The sequence below is a fragment of the Manis javanica genome, chromosome 9 (assembly GCF_040802235.1).
Source record: "Manis javanica isolate MJ-LG chromosome 9, MJ_LKY, whole genome shotgun sequence".
NCBI classification, from domain to species: domain Eukaryota; kingdom Metazoa; phylum Chordata; class Mammalia; order Pholidota; family Manidae; genus Manis; species Manis javanica.
The window spans coordinates 74,545,753-74,573,190 of record NC_133164.1 but is presented as its reverse complement, the minus strand read 5'-3'; the positions used below and the strand labels follow the sequence as shown (position 1 = coordinate 74,573,190).

Sequence of the window (27,438 nt, the reverse complement as noted above, 5' to 3'; positions counted from 1 at the left end):
TGGGGAAAAGAAAGATTCTCTGAGCTTAAGGTAGACACATACTATGGATGCATAGCCCCTTGGAGCTTGTGGTGGGGTGCATGGGAAATGGGCAATGACACAGTGTGGGTGGCATGAGTCCCCATGGCTTTCTGGCCTGGGAGGAGACTGTTCTGCCAGCTGAGAGAGCAGAGCATCCCACAGGCTGTCAGAGTGCCCTGGCACATGCAGAAGGAGATGGCATTCCTCCTGCTATACAATTACATCACTCATAGAGACGCACTCGCTGCCTCTAATCTGATGCTGCATTTTGAGTTTGTTGTCCTTTCAAAGTTATTTTCTTCTCAACTGAGATCATGATATGATCTATGCATCCTACAAAAGATTGGAATCAATAATCAGAAGCAAAATGCCCATCTAAGCTGTTAATTTTCAGAGAGTGCAGGAGTGGAGGTATCACTGCCAAAGAGACAGAGTAAAATAATTCCCAGAACCAGCAGAAAGAGGCCAACCTTTGAGGATTTCCACCTGCTGGTAAAAGCTCTCTCACAGAGATAATACATAGCCCCTGCTGCCCCAAACATGGCTGCTTCAAAAGGGTGCGAGCTGAGCAGAGAAGCTGTTTGTATGGTAGAAAAAAGGGGTCGGAAAGGCGTCCTTGGCCATACACTGGTTATCCTAGGAACCTGAACGATAGATAAGGGGTAAAGGAAAATGGCAGGGGGAAAAGGAGAAAATAATGCTGAACATGAGTGACCTACAAATACTGATAACAGAGCATGAAAGAAAAAAACAAGAAAAACAAAACACCACAGAGGCTGTTAACAGTAGATTCCAAATGTGTGTCCATGCCAACGTCTGCATCCATATGGAATCAATCAGTAATCAAAGTCCACACAGCAAATATTTAAATTTAAGATTTTTTCTAACCTAGTTGTTCTGTGAATCTGACTTTCCTAAATGGGGCTTGTGGGATGCTGGTCAGCAGCAACTGCATACTGTGTCTGAGAAAGTGTGAGAATATACATGAAGCAGCCACTGGCTTTCTTTCAGAAAATGATTAAAGACAAGTTGCCTTTCACTTATATGGGCAATTATCCTCAATCATTTGACTAAATGATGAAAACATTTTAAACATCCTACAGAAAGGGAGGGAGATACAATAAAAATAAAAAAGAGTAACAGCAAAGACATTTCTGCCATTTTCAGTTGAGGAGTTATAAATACAGAATGATTCCTTGTTTTCTAAAACACAGCTAAAATTTTAATTAACTATCATGCTTTTAAAAACAATACATACCAAGCTACAAGGCACTACCATGAGAGAAGTGTGGTTTTATGCATTTCTGAAGATAAGCTACTAGCAAGAAAAGTCATCACTCTGACCTGGATGCTGTTCTGCTCCAGTTAGTGCCTGAGGCACCTCAAGGGGTGCAGTTCCACAGGGAACCTGAACACCAGCCAGTGCTGACCAGAGATGCTCTCCCACTGCTTTGTGCTGAGACCCTTCTCTGCTGACTGCAGATAGGTCTCATCTTGCTCTCTTTTCCCACAAAAAACAACTCACAGCCTGACCAAGCATACACTAAGAGATCTCCTTCTCCAGGAAATATGCCCTTCATAGGCTCCTGATGTGGGCTGATGGTTTTGGCAAAACTTCTATTATCAGCCAAAATTTCTTTGTAGTTGATCTGATAGTTCCTTCACATTGACATATTAAAATTTAAGTCTAACTTCAACAATGATATCATATGATCACAAGACCAGGTGCACAGCTGAATGATAAACTGGCTTCTAGGAAAAGCTGAGTGAAGAGAAGAATCTTCTGATTACTGGACTTGTGAAAAAAGTCACAGAGGAGCTCCCTCTTTTATTTTTTAAGTTGTGACACTAATTGTATATTTTGCTAAAAGTAATAACATATTCAGATTCATAAGTCTTTGGATTTTAAAGTTTAAGCCTCCCTGTTAAAGTTCTGTTTTCCTGCTGGTAAACCACTGATGAAGCTATATTTAACCTAGTCTCAGTGTTTCAGTTATTATTTAGGAATTAGAGGAATATTATCAGGAATTGCCCTAAAATCATTAGTTCTTTAATTGTTTTATTTAGGAATAGGGAATGACTGATCAAATTTCAATACTATAAACTCTGTTCAAACTCAGTATTTTCACAATAACCAAACTATCTCCATCTACTTTGAGGGAGGTACATCTGTTATTGCTTCACTTGAACCCCTGATGATTCATCACTGCCTAAAAATATGGACTAATATGCATTCCAGTGTTTTTTATTCTTGAGTATCTGAAAAAAACTTTAGACATGAGTTTGCTGGTACAATTATTGATTAAAGCCTTGTATCTTGCCTGCAAATACTTCTGATGTCAAGGTAGACTACAAAGAATCTGTGCAGACCTCTTTTGGCTGGTGGCTCTATCAACGTCTTCCTGGCAGGGCCTTGTGTACTATATGCTACTGTCCTGGGAAATGAGTAGCCACTATGTGAACCTGAAGTCTCTGGAAAACAACAAAAACTGTCAACCTGGATTGCTATCTGGACTAGCATCAGCTTTCGTTTCAGTATCACAAAACATAGTTGAAAACAATGTGCAATGGCTTGTAATGGATCAAAATTCTCCCCTTGTACTTCCGCCTCAATAAAACAGTCTATTCTAGTCAGACTTTGTTAAGTCTTTTGATTAGTTTAAACAATTTTTAAGTGGATTAATACCTTTTGAAAGAAGAAAGCATTTCTTTAATAATAATCCATACTTTTGACTGTTTATAAGTAAGTCTTCCTAAAAAAAAAAAAAACTAAACGAACAAATTTCATTTAGGACACTGACAGGGTTGGTTTTCTTTAGCTATTAAAAATGAATAAGGTTATTTAAAGTTCATCCTAACCTTTGGAAGTTTTTGCTCCTAATAGTCATCTCAAGAAAGCTAAAGATTCTTAAGTCATTCACTGCAGGGTCTTTCAGTTACTTACAAGAGATCGGGAGCTCTGTTTGGATGGTGGCAGAAACTGTCTCACATTAGTAGGTGTTTCCTTTTCAATGGAATGCCGTCTCTGGGGTGGCTGCCGTCTTTCTGGCTGGGGTGTTGATGATATGGGCAGGAATTTTGGAGGCTCTAAAGACATGAAATTAACCAAGCTGAAATGAACTTTCTTACAACAAAAATCTTAGATTTTGAATTTCTAACAGAAAACCCTTTGTCATTTGTGACAAACACTGCATTCAAAGATGAACTGTTTATTTCATCAGAGAGTTATATTAAGATTAGAGGTCCTAGGGGGATACTGTGAAGACTGGTATAGAAGAATCTTTGGAAGCTAAACTTTCTACAGAAATAGCAAGGAAAAGAGGAAAAATATTAATATTCACTCAAATTCATACATAAAAACACCATTAAAATATAGTCTCATATTTCTATATACAAATGCAGCTTATTTCACACAGAATTTTGCAAGTAAAGAGCATCAGGCATTATTTAAAAATATGTAAAAGTATGTATTCTGTGAGTCCAAAAAGACTCTTAAAATCTTACCAAAATTTTCAGGTGTACCTTCCTGTTATGTTCTTTTTAAAGATAAAATATGAAAACTCTTCCTTGATGTTTATCAAGCTATTTTGTCCATAGGTTTATATCAAGCTATATTTAGATTTTGAAAAATAAATTCCAGTGTTGATGTTAATACTGTACCACTGCTCTCTTCTGCCTACCAAATATTTTGGGACAGGGTTTAAAAGAAAATGTTTAAGGCTTTGAATGGTTCTGGACTCACATTTTTGAAAACATAAGGAGAGGATTAGAAATAAATTATGCTGCCAGTTTTATTTAGTACTTCCTCCTACTCTCTGTAAAGTAAGGCTGCTTCAATGTAGTGACTGAAGTAAGTCAAAGTCAGCACGAAGTTAAACATGACCCATCTATTTTGACTGTCTCACCAAGAGAAATCACTAAAGGAAAACAAAGAACATAATAAAAAAAATACATAAGTCCCTTATGTGATTTAATTGGGTCTCTATACTATTTAAAAGGCCTGGCTAAATACCAATTACAGACAATAACCAGCTCCTACTGTTTTTTTGATATAGTCTGTTTTAATTGAATCAAAATCCTGTTTAAAGAATTGTAACTACTAAAAACTCCATATGTATAGGAAACCAAATCAATGTTTTAAGGACATTTTTTTTTTTAAATCGAAGTACAGTTGAAACACAGTATTATATCGGGGTATTATAACTAACAGTGGTTCAACAGTTACACACATTATTAAATCCTCACCCCAACTAGTGCAGTTATTATCTGTCAACATAGAAAGATGTTACAGAACAATTGGCTATACTTTATACATTGCCCTCCCATCACTGTGACCAATTTATATTATGATGGAGATTTTTGTGCCCCTTTATTCTCCTCACCCTTCCTACCTACCAAGCTCACCCACTCCCCCATGGTAACCACCAATCCCTTCTCAGGGTCTATAAGTCTATTGCTATTTTGTTCATTTTGTTTTTAGTATCCACAAATAAGTGAAATCAAATGGTATTTGTCTTTCTCTGCCTGGCTTATTTCACTTAGCATAATACCCTCTAGGTCCATCCATGTTGTGGCAAATGGCAGGATTTCTTCTTTTTTTATGGCTGAGTAATATTCTATTGTATATATGTACCACATCTTCTTTATCCATTCATCTATTAATGGACACTTGGATTGCTTCCATATCTTGACTATTGTAAATAATGCGGCAATAAACATATGGGCACATATTTTTTGAGTCAAGGATTTTGTTTTCTTTGCGTAAATTCCTATAAGTGCAATTACTGGGTCATTTGGTATTTCTATTTTTAGTTTTTTGAAGAACCTCCATACTGCTTTCTACAGTGGCTACACCAATTTACATTCCCACCAACAGTGTAAGAGGGTTCCCTTTTCTCTACATTCTTGCCAACACTTGTTATTTCTTGTCTTTTGGATAGTGACCATTTTAACTGGTGTGAGGTGATATCTCACTGTGGTTTTGATTTGCATTTCCCTGATGATCAACCATTTGGAGGATTTTTTCATGTGCCTGTTGGCCATTTGTATGTCTTTGGAAAAATATCTGTTCAGGTTGTCTGCCCATCTTTAAATTGGGTTATTTGTTTTTTTTGGCATTGAGGAAGAAGTTTTTCCTCTTGTTAAGTTTTTTTTTTTAATTGCAGCAAAATACATGTAACATAGTATTACTGTCTTAACCATATTTAAACCTACAGTTCAGTGGTTTTTCATATATTGTTGTACAACCACTACCACCATACAACTCAATAACTCTTCATCTTGTAAAACTGAAACTACAACCATTAAACACCAACTCCCCATTGCCCCTCCCCCAGACCTCTGCAACTACCATTTCTTCTCTCTGTCCCTATGAATTTGACTACTCTAAATACATCATTTAAGTAGAATCATAAAGTTATTTGCCTTTTTGTTATTGCCTTATTTCCCTTAGAAAAATGTCCTCAAGTTTCATCTGTGTTGTAGACTACTACAGCATTTCTCCCCTTGTTAAGACTGAATAATATTTCATTGTTTAGATATTCCACATTTTGCTTATCCATTCATCCACTGATGGACACTGTGTTGCTTCCATGTTTTAGCTATTGTGAATAGTGTTGTAATGAACATGAGTGTACAAATATTTTTTCAAGACCCTGCTTTCAATTCTTTTGGGTATATACCCAGAAGTAGAATTGCTGGATCATATGAAAATTCTATTAAAAAATTTGTAAGGAATCACTATACTGTTTTATACAGCACTTGGACCATTTTACATTCCCACCAATAACGCACAAGGATTTCAATTTCTCCACATTTCTTGCCAACATTTTTTTTCTGTTTTTTTTGAAAGCAGTTACTCTAATAGGTGTAAGGCTGTATCTCACTAGTTTTGACTGGCACTTCCCTAATGCTTAGTGATGTTGAGAATCTTTTCAAGTACCTGTTGACCACTTGTATGTCTTCTATGGAGAAATGCCTACTTGAGTCCTTTGCCCATTTTTTATTTGGGTTATCTTTTTGTTATTGAGTTTTAGTTCTTGATATATTCTAGGTCTCAATCCTTTATCAGATATGTGATTTGCAAATATTTTCTCAGTTCTTTGAGTTGCCTTTTTTACTCTGCTGATGTGTCTTTTGAGGCCCAGAAGTTTTTAATTTTCATGAATTCGAATTTTTCTATTCTTCCCTTTTGTTATCTATGTCTTTGGTGTAATATCCAAGGTATCAGTGTCAAATCCAATGTCATGAAGCTTTTGTCCTACATTTTCTTCTAAAAATTTTATTATTTTTGGTCTTACATTTAGGTGTTTGAGCCATTTTGAGTTAATTTTTATATATGGTATTAGGTAAAAGTCTAACTTCATTCTTTTGCACTTGGATATCATTTTTTCCAGTATCATCTGTCGAAGATGGTCTTTTCCCCACTGAATGGTCTTGACGTATTTGTCAAAAAATCATTTGCCTTGTGATGGTTTATTCTGGGCTCTTTATTATATTCCATTGGTCTATATATTTCTCTTTATGTCAATACTAAACACTTTGGTTACTGTAACTTTGTAGTTAAGCTTTAAAGTCAGGAAGTATGAGTTCTTTAGTTTTGTTCCTTTTCAAGATTGTTTTAGCTATCACAGGTTCCTTCTAATTCTGTATGAATTTTCGAGTTGTTTTTTTCTATTTCTGCAAAAAATGTCATTGGCATTTTGACAGGGACTACACTGAAACTGTAGATCACTTTAGGCAGTACAGACATTTAAACAATATTAAATTTTCTAATCTACAAACATGGGACATATTTCCATTTATTTATGTTTTGTTTTCTGGAATGTTTCATAATTTTTAGTGAACAAGTCCTTTCTTGGTTAATTCATAAGCATTTCATTCTTTTTGATGCTATTAAAAATGGAATTGTTTTTGTAATTTCCCCTTCAGATTATTCATTGTTCATGTAAAGAAATGCGACTGATTTTTCTGTTGACTGTGTATTCTGTCACTTTGCTGGATCCATTTATTCTAGCAGTTTTATTTTTGTGTGGAGCCTTTAGGGTTTTCTGTATATATAAGATCATATCTACAAAAAAGAGATAATCTACTTCTTCTTTTCCAATTTGAATGCTTTTTATTTCTTTTCCTTGCCAAACTGCTCTGGCTAGAACTTCCAGTGTTATGTTGAATAGAAGTGATGAAAGCAAGCATTTTTGGCTTATTCCTAACCTTAGAGAAAACACTTTTAGTCTTTCACTATTGAGTATGATTTATGCTGTAGGTTTTTCATATATGGATTTTATGTTGAGGTAGTTACCTTCTATTCCTAATTTGTTTAATATTTATCATGAAAGGGTATGGAATTTTGTCAAATGTTTTTTCTGCATCAAATGAAATATTCATGTGGGTTTTTTCCTTCATTCTGTTAATGTGGCATATTATGTTAATTATTTTTTTGTATGTTTAACCATCCTTGCATTCCAGGAATAAATCCCACTTGGTCATGGTGTATAATCCTTCTAATATGCTGCTGAGTTCTGTTTGCTATATTTTGTTGGTGATTTAAAAATCAATATTCATCAGGGGCATTGGTCTGTAGTTTTACTTTCTTGTAGTGTGTTTGTTTGGCTTTGGTATCAGGGTAATACTGGTCTCACAAAATGAGTTAGGAAGTGTTACCTCCTTTCCAATATTTTGGAGATATATTTGAGAAGGAGTGGCAGTAATTCTTTAAATGTTTGGTGGAATTCACCAGTGAAGCATCAGGTTCATGCTTTTTCTGGTTGGGAGATTTTATACTTATGACTTAATAAAAAAAAGTAAGGAGTAACATCCTTACTAGTTATAGGTCTATTCAGATTTTCTTTTTTGTTCTGATTTATTCTTACTAGGTTTTGCATTTTGAGGAATTGTCCACTTCATCTAGGTAGTCCAATTTGATGGTATACAATTGTTCATAATCCTCTTTCATAGTTCTTTTTATTTCTGTAGAATCAGTAGTGATGTCCCTTCATTTTTGATTTTAGTAATTTGAGCTTTTTTCCCCTTACTTCATCTAGCTAAAGGCATGTCCATTTCACTGATCTTTTTGAAGAACAAACTTGGTTTCACTGACTTTCTCCACTGTTTTCCTATTCTTTATTTCATTTATCTCTAATCTTTTTTATTTTGTTCCTTCAGCTAGTTTGTTCTTTTTTTTATTTTCTTAAGTTATAAAGTTAGGTTGTTGATTTGAGGTGCTTTAAAAAAAAAAACCAGAACATTTACTGCATGGACTACACATTAAAATTTCTTGTCTCTAAATGTAAGTGTTCACAGCAATAAATTTCCCCTTAGTACAACTTTTATTGCATCCCTTAAGTTTTGGTATGTTGTATTTTCATATTCATTCATTTCTAAGTATTTTCTAATTTCCCTGGTAGTTTCTTCTTTGATTCATTTATTTTTTAAAAAGTATGTTGTTTAATTTCCACAATTTTGTGTATTTTTCGGTTTTCTTTCTATTATTGATTTCTACTTAATCCCACTGTGGCCAGAGAAGGTACATTGTATCTTCTTTGTGAGATATCTTTTAAAATATTTTGAGACCTAATTTGTCCCTAATATATGGTCTATTCTAGAAAATGTTTCATATGTACTTGAGAAGAATGTATATTCTGCTGTTCTTGGGTAGTGTTCAGTATGTGTCTGTTGGGTATAGTTGATTTATTGTGTTGTTTAGTTACTTCCTTATCTTCTGTCTGGTTGCTCTATCCATTATTGTGAATGGGGTACTGGACTCTCCAACTATTATTGTAGAACTGTCTATTACTCCTTTCAATTCTGTCGTTTTTTTGATGGTGTGTATTTTGATGGTGTGTCCTTAGGTGCATAAATGCTTATTATTATTGTATCTTCTTGCTGTAGTGAACTTTTTATTAATATACAATGTTCGACTTTGTCTCTTGTAACATTTTTAATTTAAAGTCTATTTTGTCTGATATTAGTATAGTTACCCAAGCTGTCTTTTGCTTACTATTTGCATAGGATGTCTTTTCCATCCTTTCACTTTCAATCTGTTTTGTGTCTCTGGATCTCAAAGTTGTCTTTTGTAGACAGCATATGGTTGGATTATGTGTTATTATCCACTCTGCCAAGCTCTGGCTTTTGATTAGAGAGTTTAATTCATTCATACTTAAAGTAATTACTGATAAGGAGGGACTTCTGTCACTGTGCTGTTTTCTATATGCCTAATAGCTTTTGTCCCTCATTTCCTGTATTCATGTTTTTTGTGTTTAATTTTTTTAGTGAAATGTTTAAATTCCTTTCTCATTTTCTTTTGTGTATAGTCTATAGCTATTTTCTTTGTGGTTACCATGGGTATAATATTTTTTTTTCATTTGATTTTTATACTTTATTTATATGTGAATCCCACATTTCTCCCTTATTATTATTATTATTATTTTTTTAATAAAATGCTGAAGTGGTAGATAGATGCAAGATAAAGGTAGAAAACATAATTTAGTGCTGTAAGAGGGCAAATGTAGATGATCAGGTCTGTGCCTATAGACTAAGTATTAATCCAAGCTAGACAAGGGCAACAAAACATCCATGAATGCAGAAGATTTCTCTCAAAACAGGGGGGGATAATATTTAACATCCTAAAGTTGTAACACTCTAATTTGGATTTATACCAGGCTTCACTTCAAAAACACACAGAAACTCTACTCCTATACAGCTCTGTCCCCATACTTTCTGGTTTTTAGTGTCACAAAATTACATTTGTATACACTGTCTGCCCCAAAACATGGAGTAATAATTCTTTTAAATGCATCAGTCTATCAAATTTTGTTGAAAAACAAGATTTTGAGTTAAACGAAAGTTACAGCAATACTAGCTTTTAATCATTGTATTTTCTTTAAATGTATTAGTCACTCAAATCATGTAAAAAAGGTACAGTCATAAACCATTGTTACAATAATATTAGCTTTATAATTGCCCATGTATTTACCTTTATTGCGAGCCTTATTCCTCCATCTGATTTTGGGGTACTATCTAGTATCCTTTCATTTCACCCTGCAGGACTTAGTTGAGCTTTTCTTTCAGGGAGGTCTAGTGGTCACAAACTCCATCATCTTTTGTTCAACTGGGAATATCTTGGTTTCTTCTTCAGCTTCTGAAGGACAATTTTCTGGAAATAGGCTTCTTGGTTGATTTTTTTTACTTTTAGCACTTTGAATAAACAGGTTTCTCTCAGTATCTGAAAATAGAGTGTTCCCATAAAAATCCTTTACAAGCTGAAAGGTTGTAAAGTGAAGTGCAATTACCATTTCATAGAAGTGATCCTCTTCAGAATTCTTTTGATCAGTGCAAACAGATACTCAGAAGGGTCTTTTGTAGAGTAGCATAAAGCAAACTATAGAATAGTGGGGGAAACCTGTATTGGCTACTATCTTCTAGCTTCCAAAGTTTCTGATGAAAAATCTGCTGAAAATTTTATTGAGGTTTTCTTCTATGAGACAATTCACTTCTCTTGATGCTTTCAAGATTCTTTGTCTTCGTCTTTTGAAAGTTTGATTATAATGTGTCTCAGTGTGGGTCTCTCTGAGTTCATCTCAGCTGAGCTTCTATTCATGTCTTTCATTAAATTTTTTGGGAAGTTTCAGCCATTATTTCAGCAAATACTCTCTTTGCCCCTTTCTCTCCTCTCCTTCTGGGAGTCCCACAGTGCATATGTTGCTCCATCTGATAGTGTACCACAGGTCTCTTAGTCTCTGTTTGCTTTTCTTCAATTTTTTTCCTATTCCTTAGACTTGATCATTTCCATTGTCCTATCTCCAATTCATTGACTCTTTTGCCTGTTCAAATCTGCCTTTGAATCCCTCTTGTGAATTTTTCTTTCAGTTATTAGATTTTACAGCCCCAGAATTTCTTTTTAGTTTTGTTTTAGGTTTCCTATCTCTTTACTGATACTTCCATTTTGTTCACACATTGTTTTCTTGACTTTCTCCACATCTTCCTTTAGTTCTTTGAGCATCTTTAAAACAGTTTCTAAAATGTTTCTGGTATATCTGTCTTCATGTCTTTTTCTGGGATAGTTTCTGTTGATTTACGTTTTTCCTCTGAATGAGAAAACACTTTCCTGTTTCTTTATATGCCTTGTGATATTTTGTTGAACACTGGACATTCGAATTAATAATGTGTAACTCTGGAAATCAGATTCTCCTCCTCCTCAGGTCTTGCTGTTTTTTGTTATTTGTTGTTTTCTTAATTATTGCAGACTGTCTCTGTGCTGAGGATCAGCCTGAGGTGTAAACTTAAGATCTTCTCAGGTCTTTTATGAGCCATTCCCTGGGCATGAAGTCACTTTCCAATTTTCCCTGTATATGCAGTTATTTATTTAATGTTCTAGTCTTTAATGTCTGGTTCTCAAAAGGGGGAAAAAGTGAAAAATGAGGGGGAGAGAGGAAAGGGCACTAGCCCTTTAAATCCCATGGAAGTACATGAACAAGTCAGGGGCGGAAGGGAGTTTGCAACAGTGACTGCCTGCCTCTTTGCACCTCTGGAATCACCTATCAAACTCATCAATGAGAGCATTGATTCCCAATATTTGAAGGACAGGGTCCTTTTTGCACATCTGGCTCCTGCAAGCTACTCCAGGAACAGTGTACAGCTGCCTGCCATATGGCTGGGGGTAGGGGATGAGTAGCTGCTACTGTACTAAGAGCTGAAATTGACTGAAATTAACCAGACATTTTCATCCAAGTCTTCCCCTGGAAGTTGCAAGCCTTCAGTAGACTCCAGAGTTCCAAAATAGTTACATCAGATTCTGCCATTGCAACGTGGGAGAGGTGAGGAGACAAATTTCCTGATGCTTCCTACTCTGCCATCTTCACAGAATCCTCTCCCTTAAATAAATTTTAATCTTTTATAATGGTCTTACAAATGAAAAAGACTACTAAAAGCATTTAGAAATTAGTGAACTTTAGATGCTGCATTCAAAACCTATTGCCTGAAGAATTACAAAGATGTTTTACTACATACACATGTATGTGGATACAGATATGGATGTGTGTGTGTGTGTGAAGTGCTCTTGGGTTTTCCTTCTGTTTGCTTTGTTAGTACCTAAAGGTTAGAGTGAGCGTTATCAGTTTAGCCCTGCCTTAAGATGTCACTCTAGGAATGTAACAAAGTATTTCTGTTTCTGACTAGTGAAAATTCAGGGTTAGTTCTTTTTACCTTAGATGATCACAAGGCACCTTGGGATTCCCTATTCTATGTCAAGTGCATTTTTTAAAGATATCTGCACTAGTTCTTTGTACCACAAATACTCACTCTTTTTTGCAGACACAGCCTCCAATAAAGGATCTTCAAGGAAGGAGGGAGACACACTGCTGCTGCTGGCTGACTTGTGCAGGGTTTCTTCCTAAGAAATGGGCAGAAAAACAGGGATTCCTTACATATTAGTGCTCTTGGGCTAATTAGTAACAGTTTACTATTAAATATTTATTTTAACATGAGGCACCAAATTATATGTCAAAGGTTTGAGGCAAGAAGACAAAAGACTAGAAGGGATCTAAAATTAGACATGTTTGTGTTTGTGTTCTGGTTTTGTCTTATTAGAATGATGTGACACTGAGCAAGTTTCTTATCTTAGTTTCAGTATTTGTAAAAAATGGTATATAATACCATCTTTCCACAGGGTTATTAGAAGGATTCGATGAGATGACACATGCAAAATGCTTAACACATGACCTGGCACATAATAAACGGTGGTTAATATTATCATTAGGGAAATATTTAACATATTTATCAATTAATGGATTGGGAAACCCATGAGGGTAGATGCCATGTGACTTGTTCATTGTTGTTACTTATCAAACCCTAACAGTAAGTAATGAAAATAAACATTTCATGGAATGTCATATGAATCAAGAAAAATGTCTACTTTGTGCCAAATAAAGTTTAAATTCCTATTACCAGTAAGAAGAGGCCTTCTTAATTTGTTTTAGAATATACCAAATTGAAGTGCAATATTTACTCATGAAAAATTTTATTATCTACTATGTGACATATGGATATACTTCCACAATATTTGTAGAAAACTGCTAAATATTTTAAAATAATAAATAAAGAAAATTAGGTTAATATATTAATCTAGGACTACGTGAGACAGTGAAAATACTCTCTAAGTAGTTAGCCATTCACTAAAAATCAGCCTCACTTAAAACCTGTTGAAAGCATTAGTTTCAAACAGGCTACAGTAGAAAGGACCTGGTCAAAAAACAGGAGAAGAAAAAAAGACTCTGTAAACCACATAGTTCAAACAAAGAGGGTTTAAACAGTGACTGCCACACTTTTGGTACATATGAAGAACAAATCAAGCAATATTAGCAAAGCCGAAACCCAGACATGGTAGGTCACACAATCTCCAGAAAAGCTAGCAAAGCAACTAGAATGATCTCCTTCTGCTTATGGAAGGTCAAGAGCAAATAAAAGCCAAGAGTAGTATCTCTTTGGAAAAGAAAAAAAGAGTCTTAAACAGTACTTCCCAAATAATTATGAGGTGGGTACTACCCTGATTTAAAGAGCAGACACCATCCCCCTGCCTCATCTACTTCAGCCCACTTTCCCTAGAGACATTTTTTAAAGCCTAATTTTACAGAACTCTGAGACATGCCCACTCCTTCTCACCCCACTCCTTCTTACTGATTTGAATTGCTCCCATTGTGTACAACCAAGAGCCTGTCCTGTGGGGTAAAGGTTGTGGGGACACTTGGAGTAGTGCAGGGCCCTGTGGGATTTTCTCTCAAAAGCTGTTGATGGTCCTCTGTCCCTGCAGGCCCACCTCAAGCAGATATACCCCATTTCCTGACTACTTGAAAACTGATCTTTACCAGGATTAGCTCCTGCCCCAAAGGAATCACAAAGATACCCAGAATGGGAACCCAGGGACTTTCAGAGGTCAGATCTCCTGAGTGAGACCATGTATGGGTGGACTCCTGCACGCTGCTTGCCCTGTTGTGTCTATTCCCATTGACTTGAAATTTTTTGCCTGTCTGAGGGGTTCTGATGGGTTTCTAACATACGGAACAAGAGAGATCATCTTCTACTGCCTGACCTAGTTCCCAAAATTTGCTTTATTGTTTGATCCTAGTTACTAGTCTCTGATAATCACTAAGTTAGGCTTTTTCTTGTTCTATGTTGTGACCAGTGTGACTCTTAACCAAGTCCTGGCTGTAACAAGGTTACTTTCATATTTCCTGCTGCTCCTTCACTACTGCTTTGCTCATGGCACTGTCACTGAAGGCTGCCAGAATCATCTCAAGAGGCCAGTCTGGGCACCTAACTCACTTAACAGGAATGAAAATCTTCCTTTTCCTGGCAAGGTTCCTGTGAAGCCTCAGACATGGCTCTTTTGCTTAGCTTTCCTGCTGAAAGCTTTCATATAGCTCCAGTCAAAGCTTATCTTCATTTAAAAAAACCTGGGGACAGGATAGCACAGGTTATTAAAACACAAAGCAAGAAATTCTGAAACTAGATTTCTAGGAAGAGAAAAAAAGAAGTGATGGGAAAAAGGTCTGGTGTTGGGAGGTCTAGTTCAGTAAGGATTCTACTAAAAAGTTATATGACTTTTTAAACTTGGTCTCTATCTCTACTTGAGGCTCAGTTTTCTCACTGAAAAGAAATGATGTTAGATAAAATTTCTAAGGCTCCTTCCAATTTAAATTTAAAAAAACTCAGGCAGTCTCATATACTGCTAGTTGGAATATGAACAAGTTTATAAAATACAGAGACTCTGGAATTAGACTTGGGTTTCAAATCTGACTATAATTTACTAGCTCTTTAACAGTCTAAGTTCAAAGACAAAACCTTTTGTGTGTCTGTTTCCTTATCTTTTATATTCATAGCTATTTTCTTTGGTTTTTCAAAGACTGATAAATTTATAATACCTAACATAGCATATAGCATAGAGTTAGCTCAATAAAATGTGTGTAGTATACTTTAAGGAACTTGGCAATATGTATCAAGAGCTACAATAATGTGCATTCTTTTACTTCGCAAATATACTTCTAGAAGTATTCTAAGAGATAATTCAAAGCAAAAATGTTCCATAAGGATGTTCACAATAGTATTATTTATAGTGGTTAAGAAACTGGAAACAACCTAAGTGTTTAAAGATAGAGGACCGGTTAAATAAAATATATGATGGAATACCACACATAGGTATTAGGCATCATGTTGGTAAAGGATATTTAATCAAATTGGAAAATGCTCATGATATTTTGTTAAGTAAAAAAATGTAGGTTAATTCCAATTCTGGCAAAATAGCAGTTTAGACAAACTACTTCTAAGGTCTAAATTGTTTCTGCAGCACCACCAATGGCCAAGTTTAACAACTAGGAACTTTCAAAAGATAACAATTCCAGCTTGTAGAAAAATGCTTATTATTTAATTATTTATCATCATTTAAATGTTTAAATTTTAAATTTAAATATTATTGAATTATTATTATTTAAAGCTATAAGGTTACGTCTAAGAGAAAAATATCAACTTGCTGGTTTTGCAACTATAGTTCTTAGTCAACAGACAGGAAAAAAATGCATTTCTCTGAGAAATGAAACTATGGCATTAACATAATTAAAAGGCAAGTCAGTGTCTCAAAGATCTTAAAATGATTAAGGAGTTTTTCTTTTGCATAAAGCAGTTGAGTTTACATTTTTAAGGTAAATTCATTAATATCCTATCCTGTAAGAATATTTTATTTATAATAATACATTGATTTAATTTAAAATAAATCATAATACAAATTTCTAATATTAAATTTATAATAAATAATGACTGCATAGAGAAATTCATTATTAAATACAGATTATTAAACAGTAAACTGTTCTTTACGGTAATTTGGACCCAAGTTAAAGTGAAACCTCAAAGACAGCAGTGGGCAATTGGAACTATCTAGTGGACCATGTAATCAAATGAAAAGGCTCTGTATAGGTGAGCACAAGTTATACCCTAGAATGGTGGGAGATATCTCTTAATATGAAGTCTTTATGGAAGAGATTAAATGAGACCATGTACAAAAGAGTTTGTCATACAGTCAGCATTTTGATGGGTGGAAGGTATTTCTTAAAATGTGAAAATAAAAAATCTCTGATGGGATGAGATTGTTAACAGGTAAAACTTTTATTTTATTTTATTTTATTGTGGTATCATTAATCTACAATTACATGAAGAACATTACGTTTATTAGGCTCCCCCCTTCACCAAGTCCCCCCGACAAACCCCATTACAGTAACTGTCCATTAGCATAGTAAGATGCTGTAGAATCACTATTTGTCTTCTCTGTGTTGCACAGCCCTCCCGGTGCCCCCCACCCACATTATACATGATAATCGTAATGCCCCCTTTCTTTTTCCCGCCCTTATCCCTCCCTTCCCACCCAATCTCCCCAGTCCCTTTCCCTTTGGTAACTGTTAGTCCATCCTTGGGTTCTGTGATTGTGCTGCTGTTTTGTTCCTTCAGTTTTTCTCTGTTCTTATACTTCACATAAGAGTGAAATCATTTGGTACTTGTCTTTCTCTGCCTGGCTTATTTCACTGAGCATAATATCCTCTAGCTCCATCCATGTTGTTGCAAATGGTAGGATTTGTTTTCTTCTTATGGCTGAATAATATTCCATTGTGTATATGTACTCCAACTTCTTTATCCATTCATCTACTGATGGACACTTAGGTTGCTTCTGTATCTTGGCTATTGTAAATAGTGCTGTGATAAACATAGGGGTGCATCTGTGTTTTTCAAATTGGGCTGCGGTATTCTTAGGGTAAATTCCAAGGAGTGGAATTCCTGGGTCAATTGGTATTTCCATTTTGAGCTTTTCGAGGAACCTCCATATTGCTTTCCACAATGGTTGAACTAATTTACATTCCCACCAGCAGTGTAGGAGGGTTCCCCTTTCTCCACAACCTCGCCAACATTTGTTGTTGTCTGTCTTTTGGATGGTGGCAATCCTTACTGGTGTGAGGTGATATCTCATTGTGGTTTTAATTTGCATTTCACTGATGACTAGCGATGTGAAGCATCTTTTCATGTGTCTGTTGGCCATCTGAATTTCTTCTTTGGAGAAGTGTCTGTTCAGCTCCTCTGCCCATTTTTTTATTGGATTATTTGTTTTTTGTTTGTTGTGGTGCATGAGCTCTTTATATATTTTGGATGTCAACCCTTTATCGGATTTGTCATTGATGAATATATTCTCCCATACTGTACGATGCCTTTTTGTTCTATTGATGGTGTCCTTTGCTGTACAGAAGCTTTTCCGCTTGATATAGTCCTACTTGTTCATTTTTGCTTTTGTTTCCCTTGCCCAGGGAGATATGTTCATGAAGAAGTCACTCATGTATATGTTCAAGAGATTTTTGCCTATGTTTTTTCCTAAGAGTTTTATAGTTTTATGACTTACATTCAGGTCTTTGATCCACATTGAATTTACTTTTGTGTATGGGGTTAGACAATGGTCCAGTTTCATTCTCTTACATGTAGCTGTCCAGTTTTGCCAGCACCAACTATTGAAGAGGCTGTCATTTCCCCATTGTATGTCCATGGCTCCTTTATCGTATATTAATTGACCATGTATGTTTCAGTTAATGTCTGGAGTCTCTATTCTGTTCCACTGGTCTGTGGGTCTGTTCTTGTGCCAGTACCAAATGGTCTTGATTACTGTGGCTTTGTAGTAGAGCTTGAAGTTGGGGAGTGAGATCCCCCCCCACTTTATTCTCCCTTCTCAGGATTGCTTTGGCTATTCGGAGTCTTTGATGGTTCCATATGAATTTTAGATCTATTTGTTCCAGTTTGTTGAAGAATGCTGTTGGTAATTTGATAGGGATTGCATTGATTCTGTATATTGCTTTGGGCATGATGGTCATTATGACTATATTAATTCTTCCTAGCCAAGAGCATGGGATGAGTTTCCATTTGTTAGTGTCCTCTTTAATTTCTCTTAAGAGTGCCCTGTAGTTTTCAGAGTATAGGTCTTTCACTTCTTTGGTTAGGTTTATTCCTAGGTATTTTATTCTTTTTGATGCCATTGTGAATGGAATTGTTTTCCTTATTTCTCTTTCTGCTTGTGCTTTGTTACTGTATAGTAATGACACAGATTTCTGTGTATTAATTTTGTATCCTGCAACTTTGCTGAATTCCGATATTAGTTCTAGTAGTTTTGGAGTGGAGTCTTTAGTGTTTTTTATGTACAATATCATGTCATCTGCAAATAGTGACAGTTTAACTTCTTTACCAATCTGGATTCCTTGCATTTCTTTGTTTTGTCTAATTGCCGTGGCTAGGACCTCCAGTACTATGTTGAATAACAGTGGGGAGAGTTGCATCCCTGTCTTCTTCCTGATCTCAGAGGAAAAGCTTTCAGCTTCTCACTGCTCAGTATGATGTTGGCTGTGGGTTTATCATATATGGCCTTTATTATGATTAGGTACTTGCCATCTATACCCATTTTGTTGAGAGTTTTTATCATGAATGGATGTTGAATTTTGTCGAATGCTTTTTCAGAATCTATGGAGATGATCATGTGGTTATTGTTCTTTTTGTTTATGTGGTGGATGATGTTGATGGACTTTCAAATGTTGTACCATCCTTGCATCCCTGAGATGAATCCCACTTGATCATGGTGTATGATCCTTTTGATGTATTTTTGAATTCGGTTTGAGTATTTTTGCATCTACGTTCATCAGGGATGTTGGTCTGTATTTTTCTTTTTTAGTGGGGTCTTTGCCTGGTTTTGGTATTAGGGTGATGTTGGCTTCATAGAATGAGTTTGGGAGTATTCCCTCCTCTTCCATTTTTTGGAAAACTTTAAGGAGAATGGGTATTATGTCTTCTCTGTATGTCTGATAAAATTCTGAGGTAAGTCCATCTGACCTGGGGGATATGTTCTTGTGTAGTTTTTGGATTACCCCTTCAATTTTGTTTCTGGTAATTGGTCTGTTTAGATTTTCTGTTTGTTTCTGCGTCAGTCTTGGAAGGTTGAATTTTTTAGGAAGTTGTCCAATTCTTCTAGGTTTTCCTGATTGTTAGCATATAGGTTTTCATCGTATTCTCTAATACTTCTTTGTATTTCTGTGTGGTCTGTCATGATTTTTCCTTTCTCACTTCTGATTCTGTTGCTGTGTGTTGATTCTCTTTTTCTCTTAATAAGTCTGGCTAGAGGCTTATCTATTTTGTTTATTTTCTCAAAGTACCAGATCTTGGTTTCATTGATCTTTTCTATTATTTTATTCTTCTCAATTTTATTTATTTCCTTCTCTGATCTTTATTATGTCCCTCCTTCTGCTGACTTTAGGCCTCATTTGTTCTTCTTTTTCCAATTTTGATAATTGTGATGTTATACTATTCATTTGGGATTGTTCTTCCTTCTTTAAATAGGCCTGGATTGCTATATACTTTCCTCTTAAGATGGCTTTCGCTGCATCCCACAGAAGTTGGGGCTTTGTGTTGTTGTTGTCATTTGTTTCAAAATTGCTTGATTTCTATTTTAATTTGGTCATTGATCCATTGATTATTTAGGAGCATGTTGCTAAGCCTCCATGTGTTTGTGGGCCTTTTTGTTTTCTTTGTACAATTTATTTCTAGTTCTATCCCTTTCTGGTCCAAGAAGTTGGTTGGTGGAATTTCAATATTTTTGAATTTAGTGAGGCTCTTTTTGAGGCCTAGTATGTGGTCTATTCTGGAAAATGTTCCATGTGCACTTGAGAAGAATGTGTATCCTGCTGCTTTTGGATGTACAGTTCTGTAGATGTCTATTAGGTTCATCTGTTCTAGTGTGTTGTTCAGCACCTTTGGGTCCTTGCTTATTTTTTGTCTGGTTTAATCTATCCTTCAGAGTGAGTGGTGTGTTGAAGTCTCCTAAAATGAATGCATTGTGTTCTATTTCCTCCTTTAATTCTGTTAGTATTTGTTTCACATATGCTGGTGCTCCTGTATTGAGTGCAGATATATTTATAATGGTTATATCCTCTTGTCGGACTGAGCCCTTTATCATTATGTAGTGTCCTTCTTTATCTCTTGTTACTTTCTTTGTTTTGAAGTCTACTTTGTCTGATACTAGTACTGCAACACCTGCTTTTTTCTCCCTGTTGTTTGCATGAAATATCTTTTTCGATCCCTTGACTTTTAGTCTGTGCATGTCTTTGGGTTTGAGGTGAGTCTCTTGTAAGCAGCATATAGATGGGTCTTGCTTTTTTATCCATTCTATTACTCTGTGTCTTTTGATTGGTGCATTCAGTCCATTTACATTTAGGGTGATTATTGAAAGGTATGTACTTATTGCCATTGCAGGCTTTAGATCTGTGGTTACCAAAGGTTCAAGGTTAGCTTCTTTACTATCTTACTGTCTAACTTAACTTGCTCATTGAGCTATTATAAACACTGTCTCATATTTCTTTATTTCTCTCCATTCTTATTCCTCCTCTTCCTTTCTTTATATGTTGGGTGTTTTATTCTGTGCTCTTTTGGGTTTCCTTTGACTGCTTTTGTGAGTCGTTGATTTTATTTTTTGCCTTTAGTTAGTATTTGGTTGGTCTGCTTTCTTTGCTGTGACTTTTTTTCTCTGGTGACATCTATTTAGCCTTAGGGGTGCTCCCATTTAGAGCAGTCCCTGTAAAATACCTTGTAGAGGTGGTTTGTGGGGCAAATTCCCTCATCTTTTGCTTGTGGGAATTCTTTAATCCCTCCTTCATATTTAAATGATAATCATGGTGGATACAGTATCCTTGGTTCAAGGCCCTTCTGTTTCATTATATTGAATATATCATGCCATTCTCTTCTGGCCTATAACGCTTCTGTTGAGAAGTCTGATGATAGCCTGATGGGTTTTCCTTTGTAGGTGACCTTTCTTCTCTCTCTGGCTGCCTTTAAAACTCTGTCCTTGTCCTTGATCTTAGGCATTTTAATTATTATGTGTCTGGGTGTTGTCCTCCTTGGGTTTCTTCTGTTGGGAGTTATGTGGGCTTCCATGGTCTGAGAGACTATTTCCTCCCCCAGTTTGGGGAAGGTTTCAGCAATTATTTTTTCAAATACACTTTCTATCCCTTTTTCTCTTTCTTCTTCCTCTGGTACCCGTATATGCAGATATTGTTGTGTTTGGATTGGTCACACAGTTCTCTTAATATTGTTTCATTTCTGGAGATCCTTTTATCTCTCTCTGCCTCAGCTTCTATGCATTCCTGTTCTCTGGTTTCTATTCCATTAATGGCCTCTTGCATCTTGTCTATTATGCTTTTAAGTCCTTCGAGAGATTGTTTTATTTCAGTAGTCTCCCTCCCTACTTTGTCCGTTAGGTCTTACATTTTTCTCTGCAGCTCCATCAGGAATGGTTATGACCTTTATTTTGAATTCTTTATCAGGAAGATTGGTTAGGTCTAACACCCCCGGTTCCCTCTCAGGGGAGGATTTCTGTGTGATTCTGCTCTGGATCAAATTCTTCTGCCTTTTCATGGCAATAGAGGTAGTTGTGGGGAGTTGGCATGTGTCAGCTGGGAGAACGTCCCTCCTTGCCAGTTTGTGGCCTTCCTCTCCTGTGAGAACAGCGACCCCTAGCGGCCTGTGCTGGGCAGCTGCATGCAGACAGGGTCTCTGATTCTTGCCCAGGCCACTGTGGAGTAAGCTCAGTGCAGTTGCTGTGGGCATGGCCAGCCTCACGCTGCTACTCTGCTATGGTAGGTCCGTGCTGGAGCGGGAACGGGGTGGAGGCTGTTTATTGCCATGAGGGGCCTCCACCACTGCCGCCCAGGGTGTTAGGGTGCCTGGAATTCCCCGGGATTCCCAGCTGCTAGGCTGTGTGCGCCAGGACGCTTCCATCTAGCTGTGGGGTCCCTGCCCTTTAAGACTTTCAAAAAGCATTCACTTTTCTTTTGTCCCAGGGGTGCCAGCTGCGGGGACCCGCTCGCAGGTTTTACTGTTCCATTTCCCTAGTATCCAGCACCCCACACACTGTGTATCTGCGCTCTGGTGCGGATGGCTAGGGCTGGCTATTTAGCAGTCCTGGGCTCCCTCTCCCTCCCCGCTCCAACTCCTCTCCTCCGCCCGGGGAGCTGGGGTGAGGGGCGCTCGGTTCCTGCTGGGCTGCGGCTTGTATCTTACCCCCTTCGTGAGGCACTGGGTTTTTGCAGATGTAGATGTAGTCTGGCTGTTGTCCTGTGTCTTCTGGTATCTCTTTTAGGAATAGTTGTATTTGTTGCATTTTCAAAAATATACATGGTTTTGGGAGATTTCCACTGCTTTACTCACGCCACCATCTTGGCTCCTCCCCAACAGGAAAAATTTTAAACAAGCATAACAGCATTTCCTGTACCAAGAGTGAATAAAGTGCTGTTTGCAGCTGGAAGTGTCACTGTTTCTTCCTTAAAGGGAAGCTCTGGTCTCTCCTTCAACCACTGAGAGGGCTTTAATATGGAGGGTGAGCAGAGAGAATGCTGCAAGGAACAGGAGAGCTCACTGGTGAGAGGTTCAGTGTCAGCTGAGTGCTATCATGTCATAGGGGAACACTTCCTCTAAGGGTGGAAAAGGAACTTCACATTGCTCTATGAGGCCTTAGGGGAAGCCCTGAAACATGGGGTTAGGGTGGCGAGGAGACCTCTAATTCCCACCACCATTTCTAGCTAACAACATTGTACTTCTGTAGGTTTGATGTGAAGGAAAAGTTTTGGTGCTTAAAAAAGTTTTGAAGGCACTCACTAATTGGGAGGAAAGGAGGAAAAATGGGAAGTAGGAGATAAAATGGAGAGATAAGACCAGGCTTTTATGAAATTCCTCTTTATTTGGTCTCTAATGTCCTCTAATTAAAGCCCTGAGTCTTGACTTAGTCTTTGTTCACATGTAACTTCAACCAGGAATTCATCAACTAGTCAGCATAGCTGATGGGGAGCAAAGAAGAGAGGTTTGAGTCAGACCACATCTCTGCCCTCAGGGCAAGTCTAGACTAATGGGGAGAATATGTAAAATATGTGACAAGGCACGGCAAGTGTCACATGACAAAGCAGAAAGCCCTCTTCCTGGCTGTTATATTCACATGATTTTATAGCCCAACTACCACTTCTTCCATGAAGGCTTCTCTGGCACACCAGCTGAGAACAGTGCCTGGCAGACCGTGGGAACTCACTAAACATGTGCAATGATTCTCAGGGATATGTTTTTAATGTCCCATATAGACTACAAGCAAAGGGAAGGTAAAGCCCATCACATTTCTCCTCCTTCAGTACTTACTGGAGGCATTTAACAAATGTTTGAGTGGAAAAAATGGAGAGGCACTAGAAAAAACAAGTTGGTGAAAAGAATAGAAGAGTTAAAGAAAATATAACAGGTAGGGAACAAAACATGAGTACACAGTGTGAATGAAGACAGTGTGTGTGATGTGCTGTGGGATGTATCTAGCTCTTTGCATTGGTGCCTACAGTTATTTAAGTGAGCAAATACAGCCAGAGGTAAATCAATCTTGGTTTCAAAATTCCTTCACATCAGAAATTAGTTAAGGTGGGGGAAAGCAATATCCTTCTAACAATTTAGAAAAGGTTTTTTTTTCACTTTCATACTTATGGTTAGAACTGCCAAGTTCTGGGTTTAGAGGAGACCTGAAGATGCTGGGATCAACTCGCCTCACTGGATAGAAAACACAATGATTGCTGACAGGATAAGGGGCCTGTCTCTGTGTGCTGTCTACACAGCCAGAGCCAAAGCCCACAGGAGGTTGTGTGTGAATGACTGTCCTAATTCATACTGTACGGAAAACTGGTTTGGGTTTCAAGGTACTTTGTTTGTGTCTATACAAACACCAGTCAATTATCAGGCTTTACAATATGCTTCTAAGTTGGCTTTAATCAGTCGACAGATAATCTTACAGTAGCCTAAAAGAACTTTTTAGGACAAACACATCTAATTTACCACTATTAAATAAAGGCTGAGTTTCATCAATAGAAACTCTGAAACTTCAATTTTTACAAAGCCCAAGTTTAAAATATAGTTGTTTAAAAATAAAGGCCTCTTCATCAGTAACTGGGGTTGGGAAAACTAGAGAGCTATGTGGAAGAGAATGAAACTGGATTATTAACTTCTATACAAAGGTAAACTCGAAATGGATCAAAGACCTGAATCTAAGTCATGAAACCATAAAACTCTTAGAAGAAAACAGACAAAAATCTCTTGAACATAAACATGATGAATTTTTTCCTGGATACATCTCCTTAGGCAAGGGAAACAAAATAAAAAATGAACAAATAGAACTACATCAAACTAAAAAGCTTTTGTACAGCAAGGACACCATTGGCAAAACAAAAAGGTATGGAAGAATATGGGAAGTGGTTAACATTCAAAATGTATAAAGAACTCATACACCAGAACACCAAATAAACAAATAATCCTATTAAAAAATGGATGGAGGACGTGAACAGACATTTTTCCAAAGAAGACATACAGGTGGCCAATAGGCACATGAAAAGATGCTCTATGTCATTATTCATCAGGGAAATACAAGTCAAAACCACAATGAGATATAACCTTACACCAGTTAGAATGGCCAAAAGACAAGAGATAACAAGTGTTGGCGAGGATGTGGAGAAAAGGGAACCTTCGTACAGTGCTGATGGGAACATAAATTGGTGCAGCCACGGTGGAAAGGAGCATGGAGGTTCCTCCAAAAAACTAAAAATAGAAATACTATTTGACCCAGCAATTGCACTTCTAGGAATTTGCCTGAAGGAAACAAAATCCCTGATTCAAAAAGATATATACACTCCTATGTTTTTTTGCCCCATTACTTATAATAGCAACCCAAGTGTCCATCAATAGATGAATGGATAAAGATGTGGTAGATATATATACAATAGAATATTACTCAACCATAAAAATGAATGAAATCTGGCCATTTGCAACATGTATGGACCTAGCGGATATTATGCTAAGTGAAATAAGCTAGGCAGAGAAAGACAAATACCATATGATTTCACTTATTTGTGGAATCTAGGAACAAAACAAAACAAAATGAACAAAATAGCAGTAGACTCATAGACACTGACAAATGACTGGTGGTTACCATGGTGAAGGGGTTGGGGTGAGTAGGTGGGAAGGGAAAGGGAGATAAAAAGGCACCAAAATTCTCAATCATAATATAAACTGGTCACAGGGATGGTAGTACAGCATGGAGAACATGGCCAATGATTTTGTAACATCTTTCTATGTTGACAGATAGTAATCACACTAGTGCAGGTGACAATTTAATAATATGGTAACTGTTGAACCACTGTGTTGTATACTTGAAATAAATATAAGACTGTATATCAATGATAATTCAATTAAAGAATATAAAATAAAGGCTTCTGCTTCTCTGTGTTTTCTAAATGTTCAAGTTTGACCATATTTAGATGTTTTAAAATTGTATTTTAGAACTTTTAAAATTCTATATTCGAAAGTTAAAAAGAAAAGGAACATGAGGCATTTCCATGTTTAGTATCTTTGACTAGACTATTCTTAGTACTTAAAAACATCAATTTTAACTTGAAGAGGAAGGGTGGAATAAGCTTAGTTCCAGGCTCTTGTCTCAGGTCATTCACTGTGTTCCATGAATTTGAGATTTGTACTACCACTGACTAATGTACTATGATTCATCCAGGCTGAAAACAGTAGTCACTGACAAAAGTCAAGAGTTAGCTAATACCTGACTCTAACACTTCTCTTTTCTGAACCTTACTTCTTGCTTCATATTCTAATTGATGATGGGTAGATGTGCAAAAATGGCCTCCCTCTGATTAAGAGAACTGTGTCTAACAAATCACCTCAAGATTTGGATTTGAGGATAGCACTTATCTTCAAAAAAAGGGTATCTAAGAAGACTGTAGAGGCTGCCCATTTAACTTATCATGGCCTGGTGCAGTCCTGCTTCAGGAGGTGAGAAGAACTAGGAAAAGAGATAAGAGTGGGTAGGTGGGCCTGCAGGAAGGAACGCTCCTGCATCTGCAGGCCAGTGCTGTCAAGAATCTCTGTGAGGGTGCATTGTTGTTTCACCATCCAGTGTGGATACCAGTCAGGTGTGGTTACTGAGCACTTAAGAACTGTGACTGAACTGAGTTTTAAACTGATCTAATTCTCAACAGTCACAGTGGTTAGTAGCTACTGTATTGAACAGTGCAGAGCTAGTGCTCTTTTAATTTAAACTGTTGTTCTCATAGGTTAGTATACATTTATTTAAATCCTTGAGTGTCTACTGGGTATTGAGAACTGGGGTACAAAGTGAACCTGGCACAGTCCCTCCTCTCGGGGAGCCTGTGCTCTGGCAGGAAAGGGAGCAGTAAGGGGGTAATTACATTACAAACTGTTAACATAAAAGGGAGGGGAAGGTTAACAGAACTGCAGAGAAGGGAGTGATCCTGGGTTTAGGTGTCAGGGAGAAGAGAAGCAGGCACAGGCTGACTGTTAAAGGGTGAACAGAAGGCAGCAGAGGGAACAGACTGGCCCCAGAGTGAGGGAGAGAGGACTGTGGGGAGTGCGGCTCAGGTGTTGACTGTGAGGCTGGTAGTGGTGCACAGGCTCTTACACATCTTATCAGGGTACATGAACTTCATCCTGTAAGTGGCAGGGAGTCTTCCAAAGGTTTCAAGCAGAAGTGACAAAGACTTTGGGGGTTAAGTGTGAGATGGAATTGGGGAAGCCAGGAAAAAGAGAGGTGGGATGTGCCAGATGAGAGACAGACTGACTGTGTATTGAAGTCAGCCAGTATAAGGATATTTCTTTATTATTCTTATGTTTGAATAACAGTCAGTAGCAAAATTATTATTCTGGTGTTGCCTGGACTAGGGGTGGAGACAATGAGAGGGGAATTAAAGAATAATCCTTAGATTCTAACTTGGATGAATATGAAGAGGATGGAGCCAGTAACAAAGATAATGAACAGCAGAGAAGAAGGTAGCTGTGCATGTTGTTCGGTTTGGCAGAAGGTGAGAGAGAAGGAAGGAAAGCATATATTTTTATTTTATGTAAGTTGATTTTGATGATCAGGCAGTGCAGATATACAATACTGATACTGCAGACAGAAACTTGAGAGACATTTGGGAAGCATCAGGATTAGCATCCTTCTTGTTTCTTGATAACTGGGAGGATATAATGAGATTTTTCCTCAAAGGGCAGTAGGTGAAAGATGAAATCTGAAGAGCACTAGCAGAGTTCTCTTTTTGGAGGCTTGTCTGTTGGTATGAGAAAGAACAAGCTTCAGGATGTGTGTGTGTGTGTATGTGTATTTTACGGACAGAAGATTTTTTGGAAATATGTTTTTCTTTTTTCCCTCCCCCAAACAAAGGCAAGATACTTAATATATCTGAAAATTGTTGACCCTGCTATAATCTAAGACTATATGTATATTTCAAGACTTATTCTATAAACTATGGTCACTACTTTAGTCTT

At 37.0% G+C, this 27,438-nt stretch overlaps 1 protein-coding gene across 3 annotated transcripts in view; it reads right to left on the bottom strand.

Annotated features, from left to right (window-relative positions):
• Positions 1 to 27,438, bottom strand: part of SPIRE1 (spire type actin nucleation factor 1) — a 322,037-nt gene that overhangs the window by 16,570 nt on the left and 278,029 nt on the right. For 2 of the 3 annotated variants that reach the window (XM_037001038.2, XM_073212800.1), the window contains 2 exons: positions 12,319 to 12,409; positions 2,966 to 3,108 (listed from right to left, as the gene is read on the bottom strand). In XM_037001038.2, the coding sequence (XP_036856933.2) occupies positions 2,966 to 3,108; positions 12,319 to 12,409 (234 nt within the window). Of the gene's footprint in view, positions 1 to 491; positions 666 to 2,965; positions 3,109 to 12,318; positions 12,410 to 27,438 lie in introns of all 3 variants that reach the window. The other variant, XM_073212799.1, reaches the window with a different exon arrangement.